General features: G+C 39.0%; 1 protein-coding gene across 1 annotated transcript; it reads right to left on the bottom strand.

Annotated features, from left to right (window-relative positions):
- Positions 1 to 611: 611 nt before the first annotated feature.
- TTC5 (tetratricopeptide repeat domain 5) lies at positions 612 to 19,626 on the bottom strand. Its single transcript, XM_019968455.2, has 10 exons — positions 19,553 to 19,626; positions 16,272 to 16,404; positions 15,141 to 15,352; positions 14,632 to 14,782; positions 13,169 to 13,260; positions 11,061 to 11,117; positions 10,326 to 10,472; positions 9,950 to 10,164; positions 6,594 to 6,738; positions 612 to 3,859 (listed from the first exon to the last, which is right to left on the bottom strand). Exons 1-10 carry the CDS (start codon positions 19,601 to 19,603, stop codon positions 3,740 to 3,742), a joined length of 1,323 nt encoding a protein of 440 aa, XP_019824014.2. The 5' UTR covers positions 19,604 to 19,626; the 3' UTR covers positions 612 to 3,739.
- Between the last annotated feature and the right edge of the window lie 1,163 nt (positions 19,627 to 20,789).

Here is a 20,789-nt window from a genome sequence, read left to right as displayed (position 1 = left end):
ATTAGATAAAATATAATCTGGCATGCTGCAGTCCATGGGGTTGCAGTCAGACACAACTTAGCAACCAAACAACAGTAATAAAAATATAATACTTTTTCATGATAAAAACTCAAATAGGCTTGAAATCTCAGATCAAGTGTATGTAAAAACCATAAAACAAACATTTAACATTGAAATTCTGAAAATATTCCCGTTAAGTATAAGACTGCTTGTAATCATCACTTGTATTCAACATACTAGATCCTAACTACTGCAGAAAATGGAACAAAAGGTAAAGGGACTGAAAAGGAAGACACAAAACAGTTGTTATTTATAGGAAAACCAAAGGAATCAACAAATTATTAGAATGAGAGAGTTCAAAAAAAGTCACAGCCACAAATATATATATATATATAATATATATATAAAATAGTCAATTGTATATCTCAAGTACAGTTAGAAAATGTCATTTTACAAATTATACCATTTATAATAGCATAAAAAACTATGAAGTATCTAGGAAAAAAATTCTAATAAAAGATATACAGGGCTTTCCCAGAGAAAGTATACAATTATATTGAAAGACACTGAAGAAGACTTAAATAAATAAAGAAAATCATGGAAAAGCAGAGTCAGTGTTATAAACATGTTTATTCTTCCTAAATTGATCTATAAATTCAATGCAATCCAAGCAAAATGCCAGAGGAATTTTTCATGAAAATTTAGATACTAAAATATAAATGGGCTCACTGGTTACGGACAACATGGCTCACTGTTACTCTGATTGGATACTGACTTTTCATAAAACTTTAACACAATATGGTACTGGTATAGAAATAAAGAAATAGATCAGAAAAGATCAGAAAGAGAAAGCTCAGAAACAGACCTACATACTATATATGAAAATTTAAGACAGACTGGGCTTTAAAGATCAGTGGTAAAAGGTGCTGGACCAATCAATTACTCATTGGGAAAAAAATTATATATTTACATCACAACATAAGGAAAGGTCCTAATAAAAGAAAGAGACAAAATGTTAAAAATTCATAAAAACAATAGAGAGGAAATGTTTTGATGACTTCAGGATAGGGAAGGACTTATTAAAACACAAATAGCATTAATCACAAAAGAAAATATTGATAAATTCAATAATGCTGAAATTAAGAATTCTGTTCAACAAAAGATCCAATATAGACTTAAAAAAAAAAAAAAGCTAAAAACTCTTAGATGTTTGCAGCACATAAAATGACCAAAGATCAGTACAGGAGATAAGTAAATCCTACAAATCCATTTGAAATCCAATGCACAAGTGGGCAAAGACACAAATAGGCATTTTACCATGAAAAAGTATATGAAAGGATGCTCAAAGCCATTAATAGAGAGAGAAATGCACATTAAGGCCACAGGAAAATATTCAAATTTCCTATATTTGTGAACCCTAAAACATAATGAGGGAACCAAACAGAAATGGGGATGCAGAAGACTCATTAAGAAGACTCATCCACTGACAGCAGAGATAAACTGGTATAACCACTTTTAAAACATTTGATATTTCTCAAAAAAAGCTGAGTGTATGTAACTCCATGACCCAGCAATTCTACCCTTGTGCCAGTACTCTGAAACAATGGTTCTCACATATTGGTATGCATCACAACTCTTTGAGAACCATTGCTATAAAAGAAATTCTTATTCTTACTCATCAGGACACATAAAGAATACTAATAATGTACTGCCTTAATAGCAAAAAAAAAAAAGAAATCCAATATTCTTTAACAATAGAATGAATGCATTGTGGCATAATCAAACAATGAGATATTTATCTGTAAAAACAAGATGAGATCATAAGTGGACATTTCTAATTACTCTTTAAACTATACATGTATATTTTGTATACTCAACTGTACATACATTTTGTCATTAAATCTTTTAAGTTCCACTTCTGTCACCTACTGGCCATCTTTCTATTGTCTGGCCCAACACAGATATGTCACCTTGTCTCAGGACCTGAATAAAAGGCGTAGTTATTGGACCTCCTCTCTTCCCAGATGGCTCAGCAGGTAAAGAATACACCTGCAATGCAATGCATGAGATGCAGGAGACACAGGTTCGACCCTTGGGTCCGGAAGATCCCCTGGAGAAGGAAATGGAAACCCACTCCAGTGTTCTTGCCTGGAAGATACCACAGACAGAGGAGCAGAGTGGCTACAGTCCATGGGATCGCAGAGGAGTCAGACACAACTTGGCAACTAAACAACAATTGGATCTCCTCTACTGACTTTAATATACACATCTTACCACCCTCCTCCTTCCCAATCGTTCAACCATTTGTCAAGATATTTTACATTCCCTTAAGTTCCTGATCACTGTTTCATGACTATATACCTCACAATCAACAATCAAAACCGGATACAAGGCTCCACATGCGGTCTGCCAGACAATGTATTAAAAACTCTCCCTGGCTAGCAGAGAATGTACACTATATTCTCATTGGTATAACCTTAAAAAAAAGTGTTTTGCAACTATATCATACTAGTTACTTCTACTGACTTTATCTTATCTATTAAAATTCTGAGTAATTTTTCGTACATGATGTCGAAGATATACCTTAGAAAATTGCCCTTTTTAGACCAAAAGAATGGACTTCAATTTTTATTTTAGATTCAGCCCTTATAACTTCTTAAGATAGACTGACGTTTATTCTATCATCCATTCTCTAAGGACTTCTCCATATTTTACATTCTTCATAAACTGAATGGGTCATCAATGATATTCAAGGAGCAAGGACAAAGACCTGAGGCACAGCACTAGAAGTCTTCCAAATTAATCTGTATCCATTAATGAACTCTCTGGATGTAACCATTCAGCTGGTTAATAATCCTCCCTCCTATTTCCCTATTTTCCTGCAAGAATATTAAGCAAAACTATTACAAAATATATCACTAGAGCCTAAAGGTACTGAGTATCTAACTCTGACTTGTCTTTCAGCCTAATGCCACTGTTAGAACAGTACTGCTGTCATGTTGGACATGATAAGGACCACTCCTGAGGATGACAGAAAAGGGAAACGGAAGAAAGTTGGTTCACAGTGACTTCATGGAACTGCCATTCCTGCCCCGAGCTGCCTATTGTCAGATTTCTTTTAACTGAAAGAAAAATAAACTATTTTGAATAAAGAAAAAAGTGGGGGAGGGGTATTGCGCCAATGGATTGAAGTGATCCTAAAACCAAGAATTCAAGCCTGGAGAGAATGAAACAAGCCAAACTACACGGTATTTTTTTTTCCAAACAAATTTAATTTTGTTCCAGCCCCAAAGAAGGGGAAGAACCTAAATTTTAAAATAAAAATAAAATAAAAATTGCTTAAAAACTAAGTCATTAAAAAATTAAGCCCCCTCCCTTAGCAATAAATACAGAAATGATATATACACATGAGGCTCAGGAAGGAGGCAAGAAGGGGAACCTTGGGGACTCTATCCTGTGACAAGGTCCCAACCCTTCTACCAATTCCACACTCTTTGCCAAAACACAGAAGAGCAAGCAAAGAGGCAGGAGAGATATCCCATGAACATGTGTGGCCCCAGAGAGAGCTGAAACGTAATACAAGACACAAGTGTCTTACAGGGCAAAGGAAGGAAAGTTGTCATCTAAAACATCCCCCCAATTCCAGCTGTGTAACTAGAAGTGGCTGATGGAGCTGCCGAGTGCCCTTGAGCTTATCTCCTTGCCTCCACTCTCTCTTCAGCATGCAATCCAAGGAGGGTCATTCACACTGTGGCCTCGATGCCACCGTGGCAGCAGCCTGGCTGCTGGAGCCCTGAGGCTTCCCATTCACCACCAGCAGGAGAGGTGTCTCCACACGAACACTGGAAAAGGAATAGTCCTGGAAAAGACAAATATACAGAAACTAATTACAGATCCTAGGATGGAAGAAACTCCTGCACAGGGATATACCATATTGACTTTCTTCCCCTCCTTTCTACCTTCTTCAGTAGATACACCCCTTACCTCCATCTCACATTAAACAAACCTGAGCTTACATAGGGAATGCAATTTTCCCAAAGTTTTCAATCTTCACAAGGAATATCTGGGGCAGGTAGACTGCCAGTACTGTTATTACAAGAAAGGGACAAGTGGATGTATGTACATATATAACTGATAACACTTTGCTGTACACCCAAAACTAACAAAACATTGTAAATCAACTATACTCCAATAAAAATTAAAAAAAAAAGGGGGGGGGGACAATTCTCTAATTCAAAAAGGACAGGATCCTGGCAATGCCCAACAAAGAGTCCCACTGGCTCTACAAAATCTGCCCTTCCCGCAGTGTTTATCAACAATTATAACTAAATACACACAGTGGGCAATCCAGAGCCAATGGAAAGTCTGAGGAACTCTTAGATCAAGTGTTTGTTAGGCTATAAATTAATCTGCCAAATATAGATTGACTTCTCCTTTTTTATAAGGAGGAATTAACAGAAGGTAGATTTTAAACATTCTCCTAATAACAGAAGATATCAGCTCACTTTATCAGTTCAAATGTACTTTGAGTTGTAAACATGTTGCTAAAAATTCTTTATACAAAATACACTGTTCCACTTGGAATGTAAAGGAGGTTCTTTTTAAGTCAAAGTAAAGAGATTCTCATAAAACAATTTTTTGAAACATCCTAACAGCAACATGAGTAAGTGACCCCCCCAAAAAAAATTTATAAAGGATTATAGTCAATAAACATATTAATATAATTTTCAACCTCACCAATAATCAAGAAACCAAAGCCAAAGAATACTGATACTATCCTTTTCACAAAAAATCAGCAAATAGTTCAAAGATTTCTACAGAGAATTGCAAAGAAATACAACTACATTCACTGTTGGTATTAACTGGTAGAACCTTCCAAAAACTAGTTTGGCAGTATATATCAAAAGTCATAGACTGCATAAGCTTTGAAACTAAGATTTTACCTTAGAAACTCACTTTATTTCTTTAGTCAATTAATTAAACTTATGTAATAATCATGGATATGGGCAGATAAAAATATTTACTACGGTACTTTTAGAATTAAAAAAAAAAAAAAAAACTCTAAATAATCTAGATCTGGGATCAGCAAATTTTTTTGTAAAAAGTCAAAAAGTAAATATTTTAGGCTTTGTGGGTCATATGGTCTCTGTCCCAAAACCGTTCAACATTGACACTATAGTGTAAAAGCAGCCACATGCATGCCCAGTCATGTCTGACTCTGTGACCCCATGGACTGTAGCCCACCAGGCTCCTCTGTCCATGGGATTTCCCTGGCAAGTATACTGGAGTGGGTTGCCATGCCCTCCTCAAGGGACTCTTCCAAACTCAGGGATCAAACTGAAACTCCTCCACCTCCTGCATTGGCAGGCAGGTTCTTTACCACTGAGCCACTTGGGAAAACCCCAAAGTAGCCACAGATAACAGTAAACAAATGAGCATACTTTGTTTTAAAAGAATTTAATTACAAACACACTGAAATTTTAATTTCCTGTAATTTTCACATACCATAAATTATTATTCTTTCCGTTGTTTTTATTTAAACATATAGAAACCATTTTGGGCTCACAAGTCATATAGAAACAGGCAATGAGCCAGATTTGGTCAATCAGTCATAACTTGCTGACCCTAGATCTAAATGGTTTGAAAAAGTGGTTAAACACCTGCTCTGAGGATTAAATGAGCCAGTGCAGGCAGTAAAACTCTAAACACAGTGTCTAGAGTCAGTTAAGTGTTCAGTAAATTTTTACTATCCTCATCAGCTCCTCTGTCTTAACTCAAAGCAAAGTTGTAGAATATGGAAAACCAAAGGAAATGTTCACAAACATCTGCATATAATATGCCACTCATAATTTAAAATATACATACAATGTGTGTATATTTTTATGAAAAGAAGAGACTATAGGTTTACATACCAAACTGTTAACAGCAATAGCATGTGAATGAGAGTATTTCAGTCTATTCTTAAAATTTTATTTTTATTGAAATAATTGGCATATAACATTATATAAGTTGAAGGTATACAATACAATGTGTTAATTTGATATATTTATATACTGCAATGTGATTACCACCACTGTATTAGCTAACACTTCTATCACATCTCATAATTACCATTTCTTTTTTATGGTGGGAACAATTAAGATCTAGTCTCTTGGCAACTTTGAAGTTTATAATTCCATATTGTTGTCTATAATCACTATGCTGTGCATTAGGTCTCCAGGACTTATTTATCTACTGGTTGCAAGTTTGTATCCTTAAACAAAACCTCCCCAATTCCACCATCTACTGTTTTCACACGTTCAGTTTTTTTAGATTCCACATGTGATATCATATGTATTTTTCTTTGCTCTGTTCAGTCCATTTTTTAAATTCTCTTTGTTTACCAGCAGTTTTTAATAAAGAAAAACCAAAAAAATAATAATAATCTAGCTTTTAGTAAAAAATAATTATATATGTGTGTGTAGATATAGGATATCATACAACACATACACACATATATATGCATTACCTTACATATATATTTTTTATAAGAGGTAAACTTGGTCCCACTTTGAGAGCCTATGAGCTGAGAAAGAATCCTAGCCATCACTTACCTTTCCCTTGTGCTGAATTCGGTGAAGACGAAGGTTAGGCTCAGGGATGGCTACAGAGTCCCCAATGAGTACTCCCCAGCTCTGCACCATATTATACACCATAACTGCATAGCAAGGTCCATCTGAATCTACCAGGCCAAATGTACTGCCAGGTTAAGATGGGTTAAGAGAGACAAGGGGAAAAAAAAAGAAGTGAGCAGCAAAGAAAATCAGAAACAGTGATTTTAATAATACCAGCAAAATAAACAATGCTTTCATAGTTACTTCCTTAGAAATCCTATGGCAGGTACCATCATTCACTGTGTACGCCTGAGGGCTCATTTGTCTTAGATATGTATCTTTAAAAAACGTCCGTAAGACTCATCAATCTCTCACTTTCCCAAGAACCTGGGAAACGTGCACACTGAAGCCTTCAACAAATATTAATAATGAATTAGCTCAAAATGTTACAGCAGAACAGTATTCCTGCTCTACCAATTTAACTGTCACAATATCAAACTCTCTAACCATCACTGTCAATTTACTTAATTCCACAAACTTTCACTGATTACCTATCAGGTGTCAGCCACTGTGCTTAGCAGTACGACATCAATCCAGCTATGAGTGACTTTATTAGTCTAGTGGATGTCCGAAAATTAAACCATCACTTACAATACAACTGCAAAAGGTTCCAGAATAGCTCTTTCCTTGTGCTGAATTCAGTGAAGCCAAAGGTTGGGCTGTGGGGGCCCAGAGGAGAATGTCTAAATCAATGGAAAGCCAGGAAGGCTTCCGTTTAGATGAGACCCTCAAACTGAATCTTAAGAAATGAAAAACTACTTGGGTTAAAACAGGAAAATTAATCCTCAGTGGAAATAAAAAACCTCTACAGGGAAGGGAATAGGGCTTGATAAGAAACGGACATGAGAAAACTTCCTGAGGTGGTGGTATTGTTCTCTATAGGCATCTGGGTTATATGAGAATATCCATTTGTCAAAACTTAGGAATGTACACTAAGATTTTCACATTTCATTGTATGTAAATTTTACATAAAAAAGAAGAAAACTATAAACAAATACTGAACTCTAGTTAATGACTGCATGCTGAATACATACTAATGTCTGTAATTACTTTGAAATGCACCAAAAATAAGAGATCAACAGACGAATAAGGGAATAGACAGATATGTGATAAACTAAGTATAATAAAATATGAATAGTAGAATATAAGTACACAAATATTCACTGTAAAATTCTTTCAATTTTGCTGTATGTTTGAAAATTTTATAATAGAATTTTGGGGGGAAAAATGTAATCTATATCAAGAAGCAGCAAAAAGATTATCCAGGTACAATAACTGTGTGTAAAGACACAGAGGCATGAAAATAGCTGTTCTGAAACCTACAAAATAATCCTAAGGTTGGAATAAAATGTACAAGAGGAAAAATGACGGAAGACAGTAGACAGGGAAAAAATCATTAAGGGTTTTGTGTATTAAACTAAGGAGTTAAAACTTCATCCCAAAAGTTACATAATCAGTAAGAGATTTTAAATAAGAAACAGCAATGGTCAAATCTGTATCTGGGGCAAATTTCTTCACACTGTGGAATACTGGAGGAAAAACAGGGAATAAGGAGACTTGTCTGGAGAAGTGCTGGGGCTGAATTAAATTAGTAGACACAAAGAAGTAGGGACTAAAAGGTATATCTATTGATCTTGGCGAATGCTTCAAGGCAAGAGAAGGGAGAAGTTAGAACTCAGAAGTCTTAAGTGACTGACTAGAGGTGATACCATTGATTGACAAAGAATTCAGGGAGGTGAAGCAAATTGACAGAGAAAGATGACATAAGTAATTTTGAACACAATGAGTTAGAGATTTTATCAAAGCCCAGAGGCAGCTGAATATAGGAATCCAAAACTTGGAATTGAGGCTTGGGCTGGAGCTAGACCTGTGAGCATAGAGGAGGCAGCCAAAGCCTTGGGTTTACATGACATCACCAAAAGAGATGACCTACAAATGAGATGGTGAGGCATCAGTGCTCACGCCCACTTGGCACACTCGAACTCACAGCAGACACTGCAATCAAGCACAGCATCCTCTCCTGGTGAAAAAGCCTCAGAATCCTCTAAACAGTTAAGTCATGCAGCCACTGCCAGGTGATCAAAGGTGGCATCTATTTGCCATCCTGTACCCACTCCAGTGTTCTTGCCTGGAGAATCCCAGGGACTGGGGAGCCTGGTGGGCTGCCGTCTATGGGGTCGCACAGAGTTGGACACGACTGAAGTTACTTAGCAGCAGAGAAAGGAAAGAAACAAAAACAGAGTCCACCTCGAACTTAACATTTAGAAATTAGGCAGAAAAAGAGAAACCAAAGAGTAGCAAAATATTTGTTCTGGGGCCCCTAAACCTACCTTTGTTTATACTTCTTCCTCATTCCTCTTAACTCTAAGGTCTGCTCTAGTAACTAAACTTTTCTCAACTATCTTCCTGTTCTTCAATTCTTCAAACACATACACCACAAAAATGCCATGGAGGAAAATCAGGTATACAGTAGGAACTGTATTATAGTTTGATTGAAGCAGAAGGAATTTGAAAGGCAATAGTAACAGAGAAGTCAGAATGCTGTGGAGCCATGTAATAGAAGCTACTGGATCAAACACTAGTGATTCCAGAAACAAAAAAGTTTCAGCAGAAAACAGAAAAAGGAAACCAGTCAATCAGGGATTGGGAATTGAGCAAAGGACCAAGGAATGATGGCACTGACTGAACCCTCATTTTTCAAAAGTTAAAATTTTCTAAATGAATATTCTTAACTCATTTCCTCTGCTCAGCTATAAGAACCGTTCACTTGGATGTGTTACATTTTTTTTTAACTCCCTACAACACATATAGCAGATGCTCAATGAATATTTGTTGAATAATATCTGAGAGAATCTCTCCAACAGTCCTTAAACTCAAACTCAAAGCTCACCTTCCAGAAGTGCTTAGGCATACCTAAGTCCAAACAGGATTTAGAATTCTTTCTCCTTCTATTTCTATGATCATGAAAACACAAAGAGGTAGGAGAATTTTAAGGTTTCCATCTTATAAAAAGATTTCCTATCTTATAAAAAAAATGTAGCTGTCAAATTTCAGCTTCAGATATAAGAGTCGACAGAACACCAAACTCAGGGAAAAACTGGGTGGTAACAGAATCTACAGAGAGACTGTCAGACATTACTTAGACAATACAATGTCTCTTGGGACAGTCACAGAAGGGAAAGAGAACTCACTGATCTCTGACCACTAACAATTATCTTCAAGTTTCAGAGAAAGGCCAAGAAATGAGAGCAACTAGTTTAAAAGGATGAAAAAGAGAAAAGGCGAGAGAAACTCACAAGGGGACTTTCTCCTCCGTGGTAAGGCTGAACACCACCTTTCCCAGGACCACAGCTCCACTATTTACACCAGGCTGCAGAGCACTCAGGGGCTTGCGCTCCAGAGTCACCTTCTGCCCCGAGGCTGACTGATAGCGCCCATCACCACAAGGGCCCAGGTGGGCTGGGCGCAAGTTTCCCAGCATGCTCTGTAACTTTTTGGTCTTCACCTTTCCCTGCAAAGGAAAAGGAAACAGGTAAGAAGCTGGAAACTAATCACTCTCCTTGAGAGTCCAGTCCTCCCCACCACCTACCCACTTCTGCAGGGTCAGTACTACCGAGGCCTACTATTTTATTGACCGTATAAAAGTAGGATTCAGTCTTCAGACATCTTTACCTTGCTCTCAAGGAAGCTGGTTAATCTAGTCAGGAAATCCAGGAGCTGTTGCTCTCGTTGCCAGGGCTCTGGCCAGGCAGGGTCCAGTGCTGCAGCCCGAGAGAAGCCCTCCAGGGCCTCACCATAATTCTCCTCATATTTATGTAACTGCACAAGAAGTAACAAATCCTCCCAATTAAAGTATGTTTAACACAAACTATGCAGAAGTGGGCTAGCACAGTGGGCTAGGAATTTTGAGAAATAAACTGTTCTCCTGTTCCCAACTGTTTTCCTACTCTACAAACATTCCCGGTTTTTTTCCTGTTCTACAAATAAACTGCATGAAGAGCTGGTTAATACCTTATATCCTTTTTTCCTGGCCAAGGTGATCACAACCTCAAAGGTGAAATCATTTCAAAGAAGCTAACTTCCAAACTCTAAAACAGTTAAGTTGCATATATTGGGTGATTCTATTTTTATTTTTATAATGAACATTTTAGGAAAGTCTTGTAAACTGCGCCCCTCATCCTCTATTCACCCTCCCACCAACTCAGCCCCCTTTCCTTTCCCTCCAGATACTTTAGTCAAACTAAGCAAGTTTTTCCCAGAAATAATTTAGCTTTCCTCTAGCAGTTAGTACCCAACTTTGTCCCTACGAATACTGTTATCCTCACAGGCTAAGACCTAGATAGCTTATGTATTTGACTTTCAGATGACCACTCCCCAGTATAAATGATAATTTCTTTTTATTTTTACCGTTGCCCTGTTCAGATGAAGATCAGGATTGCTGGAAGCTGTCCTGTCAACTTTCTCCTATAGTGGAATAAGAAGACCATCAGTGGCTCTTGTCTCAGTCTTAAGACGGCCATACACAACATGTCCTAAACCTTGTCTCCTTTTTAAGTTTCTGCTTGTCAAATTGTTTCCTATACCCACACTATAATACAGTAAATGCTTGTGTAGAACATATTACACAGTCCCTGAAACCTCAAGGATGTAAGGGCTTTGTATGTGCATGGAACTTTAAAACAGATTATAATTTACCCACGTAATAGTATAAAGATAGAAGTAATATGTGACTAATATCTGATAAAAAATTTTAATTAATGAGATGCTAATACAAATGAAGAAAATCTAGAAAACAAATGATGCTGATTTAACACATTTCCTCTGCCCATGAGTCCAGCTTCAGACACAAATGGAATCACGTTGCTACATCTAAACCCCCTTAAAACACACAGAGAAAGCCAAATTCTGATTTGCTAATTTAAATAGATAGCCAGAAACCACACAGCAGTATAGACAAACGTATCTGCAGCTATCTTCGTGGCTATGATTACTTTATTTTTTTTAATTCTATTCACTGCCGGGCACACTGCAAAAGCACAAACAATAGGAATTAAAACTATTTAAATGACTGGTTCAAATATGTTTAAAAAAATGCAGGTCTGATGAAGAAATTAAGAGTTAAAAGCAATTATTTAGCAGAAGCCAAATATAAAATTTTAAAGGAGTACATCACATTATACCTTAAAATGTAAGCAGTTACCAGATTAAGAAATCAGAGTAAAACAAAATACTTCTGCCTAGAAAGTTCCCTGATTGAGTAAAACCAAACCTGCTGACTACACAGGTTGGGTTGAGTTAAATGCCACTGTTAAGGCTACAGTGAGAAGCACAGTGTGTGAGGAAGTCGTCTCTGTCATTTTTTAAAAAGCCATCTTATTACTGCATGTTCCTCTGTCACGGGTGCAAGTCCTACCGGGTGAGCTGCAGTCATCAGCACAGAGCAACAGAAGAGCACAGTACACACATCCGTCCCCACGGCTTCTCGGCATGGCTGCACCAGAGTGCACCAGGGTCGGGTAAATCCAAACAAACAGTATGAGAAGTGTACTTTTTAAGAAACTAACTTATTTGAGTTAGATATTTTTGAAATACAAAAATTGGTTGTGTATTTTAAAGCTATAATTCTTGGAGACATTCTGTGATTAAAAATTTGACTGTGCTTATTAAAAATGGTTATCTATGTTTCAGAATTCAGTTTTGTGAAAAATAAAGTTTCTGTGGGATGGTAAAAAAAAGAAAGAAAAAAGAACAGTCCCTAAACTGCAAACATGAATATAATGTAGCTATATTCCTTATTCTGCCACTCAGAGCAAAATAAATAAGTTAAAAAGTGAGTCTCTATGTCAAGAGAAAACAAAAGCAGGTGAATACGAAGTCTAAATAAAAAGTACTCAGGAGGCCAATGTAAACTTTGTTAACAATGAGCAGTCATGCACTCAAAGCCTGAAGGAAACCGCCCTACAAGTGGATATTAATATAAACAGCCTGAAAGCCTAAGGCAAAGCATAAGCTCCAGTGAATTAATCCCTAGGATATAATATAGAATGGACTCCCTGCTATTTTCTATTTTAGCCTGTGGGAAATCCAGATTCATACTATTTAATGGTTAACCTGGGGATACTGCTTAATTTATACTTAAGTAGCAGAGTTTTAATCTTTTTAATGTGTATATATATATTAATAAACATTATTTTTAACATACACATTTTCCCCATTCAAAAAGATGAACATATTGGGATGGGCTCTGTGATCTGGTTGCACACGCCTACATAAGAACTCTAGACAGCTCAAACAGCTACCTCGCACTGAGGCACACACTGCAAACGATGGCTAATACTCAAGTTATAGGAAGAAATACCTCACCTCTGCAGGACTGGCTCCACAAAACCATACCCATCAGATGCCAGCAAACACTCCCCATGCTGCTCGCTAAAATGCCACAAAGAAGACTGAACAACATTTTTGCTCCTGTTGCTGCCTCTACATATCCAGCCTGGGTGAACATAAATACTTACTGCTTGGGCATAAGCACTGAGGGCTTGCTGGGAGATCTTAGGGTTCTGGCCAGTATTGAAGTAAAGAGAAAGGTAGGCATTCCCCAGAATATCTAAAAGAGAAACACAGGTTTCTGGTTATGCATGTAAGGAGCTTAAAGTCACCACTCCATCCTAACAAGTAAAAAGCTGAACAGACTAAAAGATCCACAACTCCTCTGCTGCTAAGTAGCTTCAGTCGTGTCCGACTCTGTGAGACCCCATAGACGGCAGCCCACCAGGCTCCCCCGTTCCCGGGATTCTCCAGGCAAGAACACTGGAGTGGGCTGCCATTTCCTTCTCCAACTCCTCTTGGGTGCATAATAAAGGAGACAATAGGGGTAAACCACTGCTCCAAAATTAGACAGACAGAGCTGAATACAGGGAGTTATCACTTAGCAGAAACTCAGGAGCTACCACAGCAACAGTGCTGGGGTAGGAAAACCTAAACTGAAATTGATGAATTCTGGAGCCTCACCGTGGACAAACCTGGGAGTTAAAAACTCCAGGGGTGCCAGTCATAAGGGACCCCCAACAATATTGTAAGATTTCCCTCCAAGAACTCAACCAGATTCCCATAGCAAATATCGAAGAATACCCTCATACTTCTAGCAGAGGGAGGAGACAAAGAAACTTTTTTGAAATATGCCAAAGCACACCATTCTTGTTTTTGTTGTTTGCGTGGGGTTTTTTGGCCACACTACATGGCTTGAGGGATCTCAATTCCCCAACTAGGGACTGAACCTGGGCTACAGCAGTAAAAACCTGGGATCCTAACCACTAGGCCACCAGGGAACTCCTGAACACTCCATTCTTAACAAGTACCCCCAGGAGAAACTAGTTAACCAGAGCTTAACCTGCTAAGGTATTATCAGAAGGTAACTGACCTAAGGAAGGGAAATAACCAACTCCAGCTAACTCTAGCCTTCCATATGCAAGAAGGGAAATATCCAACTCCAACCAACTCTAGCCATCCTGTGCCTCCTAAGTTGGGGTGGAAGGGCAGAGAAAAAAACTGAGAAACACAGTGATGGATCATCTCAGAGCCCAAGAGCTAAGTATAACTATTTTGGTCACCCTCAAAAGTCTATATGAAAGGCCCCACATCTGAAACAAACCAGTGAGGACACTATACTCAGGGTATACCCAAAATTCCTCTGGGATAAAGAGGCAAAAACGAACCCAAAGGAAACAACAGGAGACTGCACAAAAGCCCCACTTTGCTTACAGGGAAACATAAGCCTCCTCTCTTCAATGAAAAGGTCCAAGAGGTACTAGAATAGTGGTTCATCAAAATACCTTCTGGGCTCCTTCAAAGCAAAGATGCCCTGGCTTCACACTTAAGAGTCAGACTCAACAGATGGGCTCCAGATGATCCTGGTGTGCAGCCACAGTTGAGAACCACTGCTCTAGAAACCTGCTGGAGATCTTTTGAAAGCACTCACACCAGGAGCGGCCATCAAGGATGTCCATCTGCACAGCCAACTTAGCCTGTCGGACACTGTCCATGACGTGGCGAGAATGTTCATCTCCGGAGTCAGTCCGCAGCTGGCGAAGCACCATTGACAGGTTTTGAAGGGAGACTTTGTTCTTGCACTGCAAATGGAGAAGCCATATACTTAACCTGCATGGTTCTATTTCTCCTTTGCAGATCTATTTTATTCCAGGCTTCTAATTTTTCATCTTAATTCTTACTGCCATCTGTATCTAAGATGCCCATCTACAAGGATCAACTTGGTTACTTTTCTACACTTCTCATCTACCTCTGAACCTGGTCCCATCATCTTCTTCCTCATCCAAGTCTGCTCCCCTATCCTTTCTCCCCTCTTCTGATTCTGTTCTCCTAGTTCCCATGCAGTTCTACTCTGGTATTCATGGCCTAGGGAAACTCACAAAACCAGAGAAATCCCATCCTCCCCATCTGTGTTTTCTGAGGGTACAGTGGGCAGCTCACATGGGTGAGAGCTCCTGAGAAGCAGGTGTGGGCAGCTGCAACATCCCCTTTCTTCCAGTACACCTCACCCAGCTGGTTCCAGGCTTCTACCAGCTTGGGCTCCAGCTTCACAGCCTTAGACAGAAGCTCCTCAGCCTTGGGGCTATAGTCAGGAGTCACATTCAGTGCTTTCCCAGTCAGCATCAGAACCTGTGCATTGCCCTGGACAGAACCTAGGACGAAGGGAAAAGATAAAGGAAATCCAGACAGTTTTACAGGTGAGACCAGGGTACAGAATCACCCTATGCCAGTTCTAGCAATCAAATAATTAAGGAAAATCTTCATGAACAAATAATTTATTGAAAACCTACCACATGCAGACTATTATGTTAGAAAACAAGGTAACAAAGAAAGCATTATCCCTACCTTTGAGGGGCTTACAATCTAGTGGAGAGGACAATGTCTGTCCATGGAAAATTAAAACACAATGAAAAAGAGCATACGACATACACCCAATGAATGGACTTTACAAAGTGAAAAGGAGAAAAGACAAGACATTCCAGGAAGAAAAATGATGTAAACAAAGACAAAGAAGCAGAAAGGAGAAATACATGTGGCATGTCCATGGGAGGATGGATGGTTCAACCTGAATGAAACAAAAGGCTCCTCTGTGAGTAGGTAGTCAGAGATAAGGGTAGGGGGGAAAAAGTCAGACAATGAAGACTTGAATAACAAAGGACTGGTTTAGACCTCAACCAGTCAAGAGTAGGAATCTTTGAAGATACTTGAGCAAAGAGGCAGACAAGAGATGAGATTAAATTCATGAAGCAATTATTTAGAAAGATTATGGCCATGGTCGTTATTTAAGTAGATTTGAAAGTAAAAGAAATTAAGAGGCAGAAAGGTCAGTTAAGAAGATTACTGAAACAGTAATCAAGCAATAAGTATGGTCTTTTTCATTTCACAGCATTTGGAAATGGAGTTTAGGGAACGGAAAGGCTGCCATCCTACACAGGCACCCTTAGAAGAAATGTTCTGTTGTACTAACTTGTAGCAACCACAAACAGGATACCAAAGAGTCTACAGAGAGAGCAAAGCTCCATCACATTTCAATAAGGAACAGCGGGTTGTGTGTTCTTTTGGGACTCATACCCACTACTTCCTCCATCTGCTGCAGGGTCTTCTCCATCTCTTCCCGCACATCTTGTTGCTTCCTCCCAGCATCGTCAACACTATGTGTCTCGAAATAGCACTCTCGAAATGAATACAGCTGATCCACCAGTTCCTAGGAATATAAGAATGAGACCATTATAAGAATAGTTTCCGTTCAGTGGAGAGGATACCAGACAAGTAAACTTTGAGACTGGCTAGCCATACCAACTTTTGGCCTGGAAATGCTGATCCTCTACCTCACCCAGGAATGACACAAGAGGCAGGTTGCAGATAGGGAAGGAAAGTTGTTCAGCCCACTCTCACACTGTCCCAAGTCAACCTGTACCATGATTGACAATCTCTCCTCTTAGACCCAGCAGAGCTTCCAATATGATTAAGCACTTCATATACCTTAGTCAGGAGAGAGGAAATGCTTTGCACCTTGAGATAAAACAAAGTTAATAAGATCATCCTATCTAGTACTGGTTCCTAAAGTATAAAATTTTGAAATTTACCCTTAAAACGGGACTTCCTAACAATAAAAATCCCTTACTTCTGATTTTTCCTATGCCGATATCTGAAAATATGTGACATTTGTGAGTATGACAAACATGGGAGAGCCATTCTCTATGACAAACAGGCCAATTTAAGCTTGATAAATTTTGTATTTTTGCAGTTTTGTTTCTTTAGATATTTGTGGGTTTTGTTTGTTGTTTTTGTCAAGTCATCCTTTGGCTTGCTTGCATTCTTTCCAAGTAAATTTTCTCCTTCCTCTTTAAATATCTCTGTTTGAGTCTTCCTGGGACATCAATCAAAGCTTTTCCATTATCTATTCTTTCCTAAAACAAAACAGCAGTAGAAAGGTATAATCCAATCCCACCAAGTCTTACCAACTACCTCTGCCTCACACCCCAAATCCATCCACCAGTCTCCATGTCACTATGAGTACCCTCAACTAAATCAGCATCATTACTTGCCTGAACTATTCCAACAGCTTCTTAACGGGTCGTTCTGCTTCTACTCTTTCCCATTCTCCTCACTATAGCTGGATGGCCTTACAAAAATGTAGGTCATGTCACAAACACTCAGATAGTTTCCCACTGCAGACAGAATAAAATTCAGGTCATTATGACCTAGAAGACTGTGAGATCTGACCTCCCACCATTCATCCTGCCACAAACTTCACTTCTTATCACTCTCCTACACTATTCAAGCCACACTGGCTTTCATCCAGGTCCTCAAATCCACTCTCAATCCTGCCTACACACATGCTGTTCCCTCTGCCTGGACATTCTTTCTCCAGACCTTTGCGTGGCTCATTCCTCTTCATTATTTAGGTCTCAGTTCAAACACCAATTTCTCAGAGAGGCTTTCCCTGACTACCCAAACTAAAGTAACTCCTTCCTCCTCCACCCTACTGTTAAATCACACTCCTACTTTTCTTCACAGTACTTATTTGAAGTTAAAATTCTACCCAGAATGATGAAATTAGATTATCTCCTTCTGTAACAGTGCTTTTCAAGTTTTATTGTATTATTTCCAGGACCCAGCCCACAGAGATTCTGATGTTAGTGGTTTTAGCAGAACTCAAAATTCTGCATTTTAACAACCACCCTGCATGACTTTAATAAAAATGACCTGTAAAATACACTTTGAGAAAAATCCTTAATATATTCCTTCTAATCTAAAATATCTATAACAATGAAATAAAGTTTACCACCATTCCCATGAATAGCAACATCACCATCCTTTTCCTCTCTCTACTCCATTCTCCCATTCCATCCTTGCACCTTCCCCACCCACCCCCAAGATACCCCAGTATCCTCTACTTCGCTGCTTAGGGCATCTACCACAAATAAGAGCAGGAAAAGACAGATCTCAGCAAATATTACAACCCATTTCCTTTCATCATGCAGTCAGCAATAGCCACATATTAAGAATTACAGAGAAGGTCTTGGAGAAGGCAGTGGTACCCCACTCCATCACTCTTGCCTGGAAAATCCCATGGACGGAGGAGCCTGGTGGGCTGCCGTCTATGGGGTCGCACAGAGTCGGACATGACTGAAGCGACTTAGCAGCAGAGAAGGTCTTATTGTTTGCTTCTATTTGTAATAGAAAACATACAAGAAATTGTTTGGCTTTGTTGGTTTGTTTTGCTACAGTGAACATTTTTAGTAACTTTTGTCCTGGCAAAAATCAATATATATATGTTGTTAAAATTCAAATAGGTACATGTAAAATAAGCAGAGTAAAAAATTCCTCATGACCATCCCAATAACCCCAGAGATAACCATGGCTTAGTTTACCTTTTCAGGTTTTTTCTATACATATACAAACATACATACACAATGTTTGTAATACAGTGCTAGCTTTGAGAATCTCTGATTTCAGACAGTCACACTAGGGAAAAGAACTACATCCAAGACAACTGGATGTGAGGTCAAGCTCACACTCTAAAAAGTGTTATTAGTCTAATCTACTAAAGAAACAAAGAAATCTCATCAATGTTTAAACTTTTGCTGTAGAAGCCTTTAAGAAAGTTACAAACCTGTCATAAGTCCAACATTTACATTTTAGGCTGCCTTAGAATACAAAAAACTCAGTTTCTGAGATTTAAGAAAAATCTTGGATTATTAAAAGAAAAGAGTCAAGCAATTAATTAGCTCCTATCTACCAAGTACAAGACTGTCCCAGTTACTACAGTCAACTGTGAACTGAGTGCAGTCTGGAGCCTTCTGCATTAGACCCCAAACTGGAATTGTGGAGTACACAAAAAAATCAAAACTGTTAAATTCTAAGGAGAGTAACCAGAATTCACGCGGTGCAAGCCATTACTGTGATTGTTGCCAATTTGAAAGCATGAAAGTACTGAAGAAATGGTCTTATCAAAACTACAAGCAATAGGTAATAGCGCCTGCAGATCTGCCAAACACACGTGTATACTATTTGTTATGGGTGAATGAGGGGAGGGGGGAATACAACCTCGCAACAATGTACAGGAATAAAGTTAGGAGCAATAAATCGTCTTCCCTACAGAACTGAAATTGACTGCAGTCGGGTCAGCACCACGGGATCCCAACAAACTGGCTGCGCCTGTCGCTTGGCCCCGGGGGGCTCCTCTAGCCCGTGGCGGCTGCACCTTCGGGAGTTGTTATAGTAACCACGGGGACACAAGTAGCGTCGGGTATGTGTCAAGAAATTCGCAGGCAGTGCATAAACTGGGCTCTCTACTTCTTCCCAAGTAACAAAAGCAGATATGTATTTTAATCTATGACCCCCACCTGCAATTTCTGCAAGACCTCCTTGACTTCTTCCTCTTCAACAGCCATCATTTCCCAGCTTCTCCGCCCCCAACTTAAAACCATAGAGACGCATACCCGTCCCCACGATAGAGCCACAGCGGCATCTAGAGCTCTGGAGGCTTACGGCACCTGAGTGAAAGCTGGTTTTCTAGGAAGCGCGCCGCTCCAAACTTAACTATGCTAAGTGGATTTCCCTGGTGGCGCTCAGACGGTAAAGAATCCGCCTGCAATGCCTATAGCCCAGAGGAAATGGTCTGCAATCACTTTCAAATTCATAAATTTGTCTTTTCCAAATCCTGCAAACAAAATGTTCTCAGATTAAGTACCTGCGTATTGTTGTTTCGTATATTCCTATTTGTTTATACCAAAATTATAATACCCCAGGGAAAAAACAGACTAAGAAAGTGGGTGCCTGTGTTATAAGCTTAAAATTTTGAAGGAAATGTAGTACAGTGGTAAGGTAACTTGCCTGAATGTCTTCCAAACTTTACAGTGATTTTCTTTATAGGAGGAATTTTATAATTTTTAAAACACTATCCTAATAAATCGACTACACTTGGAATGGTATTAAGAAAGCCATCACTAATACACTAATAGTGTGTGTGTGGTATGTGCGGGCACGCTGGATCCCTGGGTAGTGTGTGTGTGTGTGTGTGTGTGTGTGTGTGTGTGTATGCACACGCTGGATCCCTGGGTAGTGTGGGTGTGTGTCTGTGTATGCACACGCTGGATCCCTGGGTAGTGTGTGTGTGTGTGTGTGTGTGTTTATGTGCACACTGGATCCCTGGGTAATGTGTGTGTGTGTGTGCACATGTGTGTGTGAAAAGCCTGGTAGGCTAGTCCATGGAGTCACAGAGTTGGACACAGCACACACACATATGTATCAGTACACTAATAATGTTTATATAAACTATATCCCAAAGGGTATTTAAGAAACAATTGACTGTGTCTGAAGAGGGAAATAGGGGGACTGAGAGCTGTCTAGGAAAAGAAGATTCTTCTCATTGTGTACACTTTTGAATGTTTGTCATGTAAATGTATTACCTATTCAAAAACAAACATAATTTAAAAAAAAAAAAGGATTTGCTTCCACCTAGATAGACTATCTCTATTGGAGAAGGAAAGGGCACCCACTCCAGTGTTCTTGCCTGGAGAACCCCAGGGAGGGGGAGCCTGGTAGGCTGCCGTCTATCGGGTTGCACAGTCGGACACCACT

Source organism: Bos indicus, chromosome 10, assembly GCF_029378745.1.
Source record: "Bos indicus isolate NIAB-ARS_2022 breed Sahiwal x Tharparkar chromosome 10, NIAB-ARS_B.indTharparkar_mat_pri_1.0, whole genome shotgun sequence".
NCBI lineage: Eukaryota > Metazoa > Chordata > Mammalia > Artiodactyla > Bovidae > Bos > Bos indicus.
This window is presented reverse-complemented; position numbering and strand designations above follow the sequence as displayed.

Excerpts from the sequence above, each read along its gene's own strand:
- TTC5 (XM_019968455.2), bottom strand. The coding sequence starts at position 19,603 with ATGATGGCTGTTGAAGAGGAAGAAGTCAAGGAGGTCTTGCAGAAATTG. Across the intron at positions 11,118-13,168 it reads TCAGTGCTTATGCCCAAGCA|GAGAAAGTTGACAGGACAGC; the intron begins GTAAGTATTTAT and ends ATTCCACTATAG. Across the intron at positions 3,860-6,593 it reads GAATTCAGCACAAGGGAAAG|GACTATTCCTTTTCCAGTGT; the intron begins GTAAGTGATGGC and ends TGTCTTTTCCAG.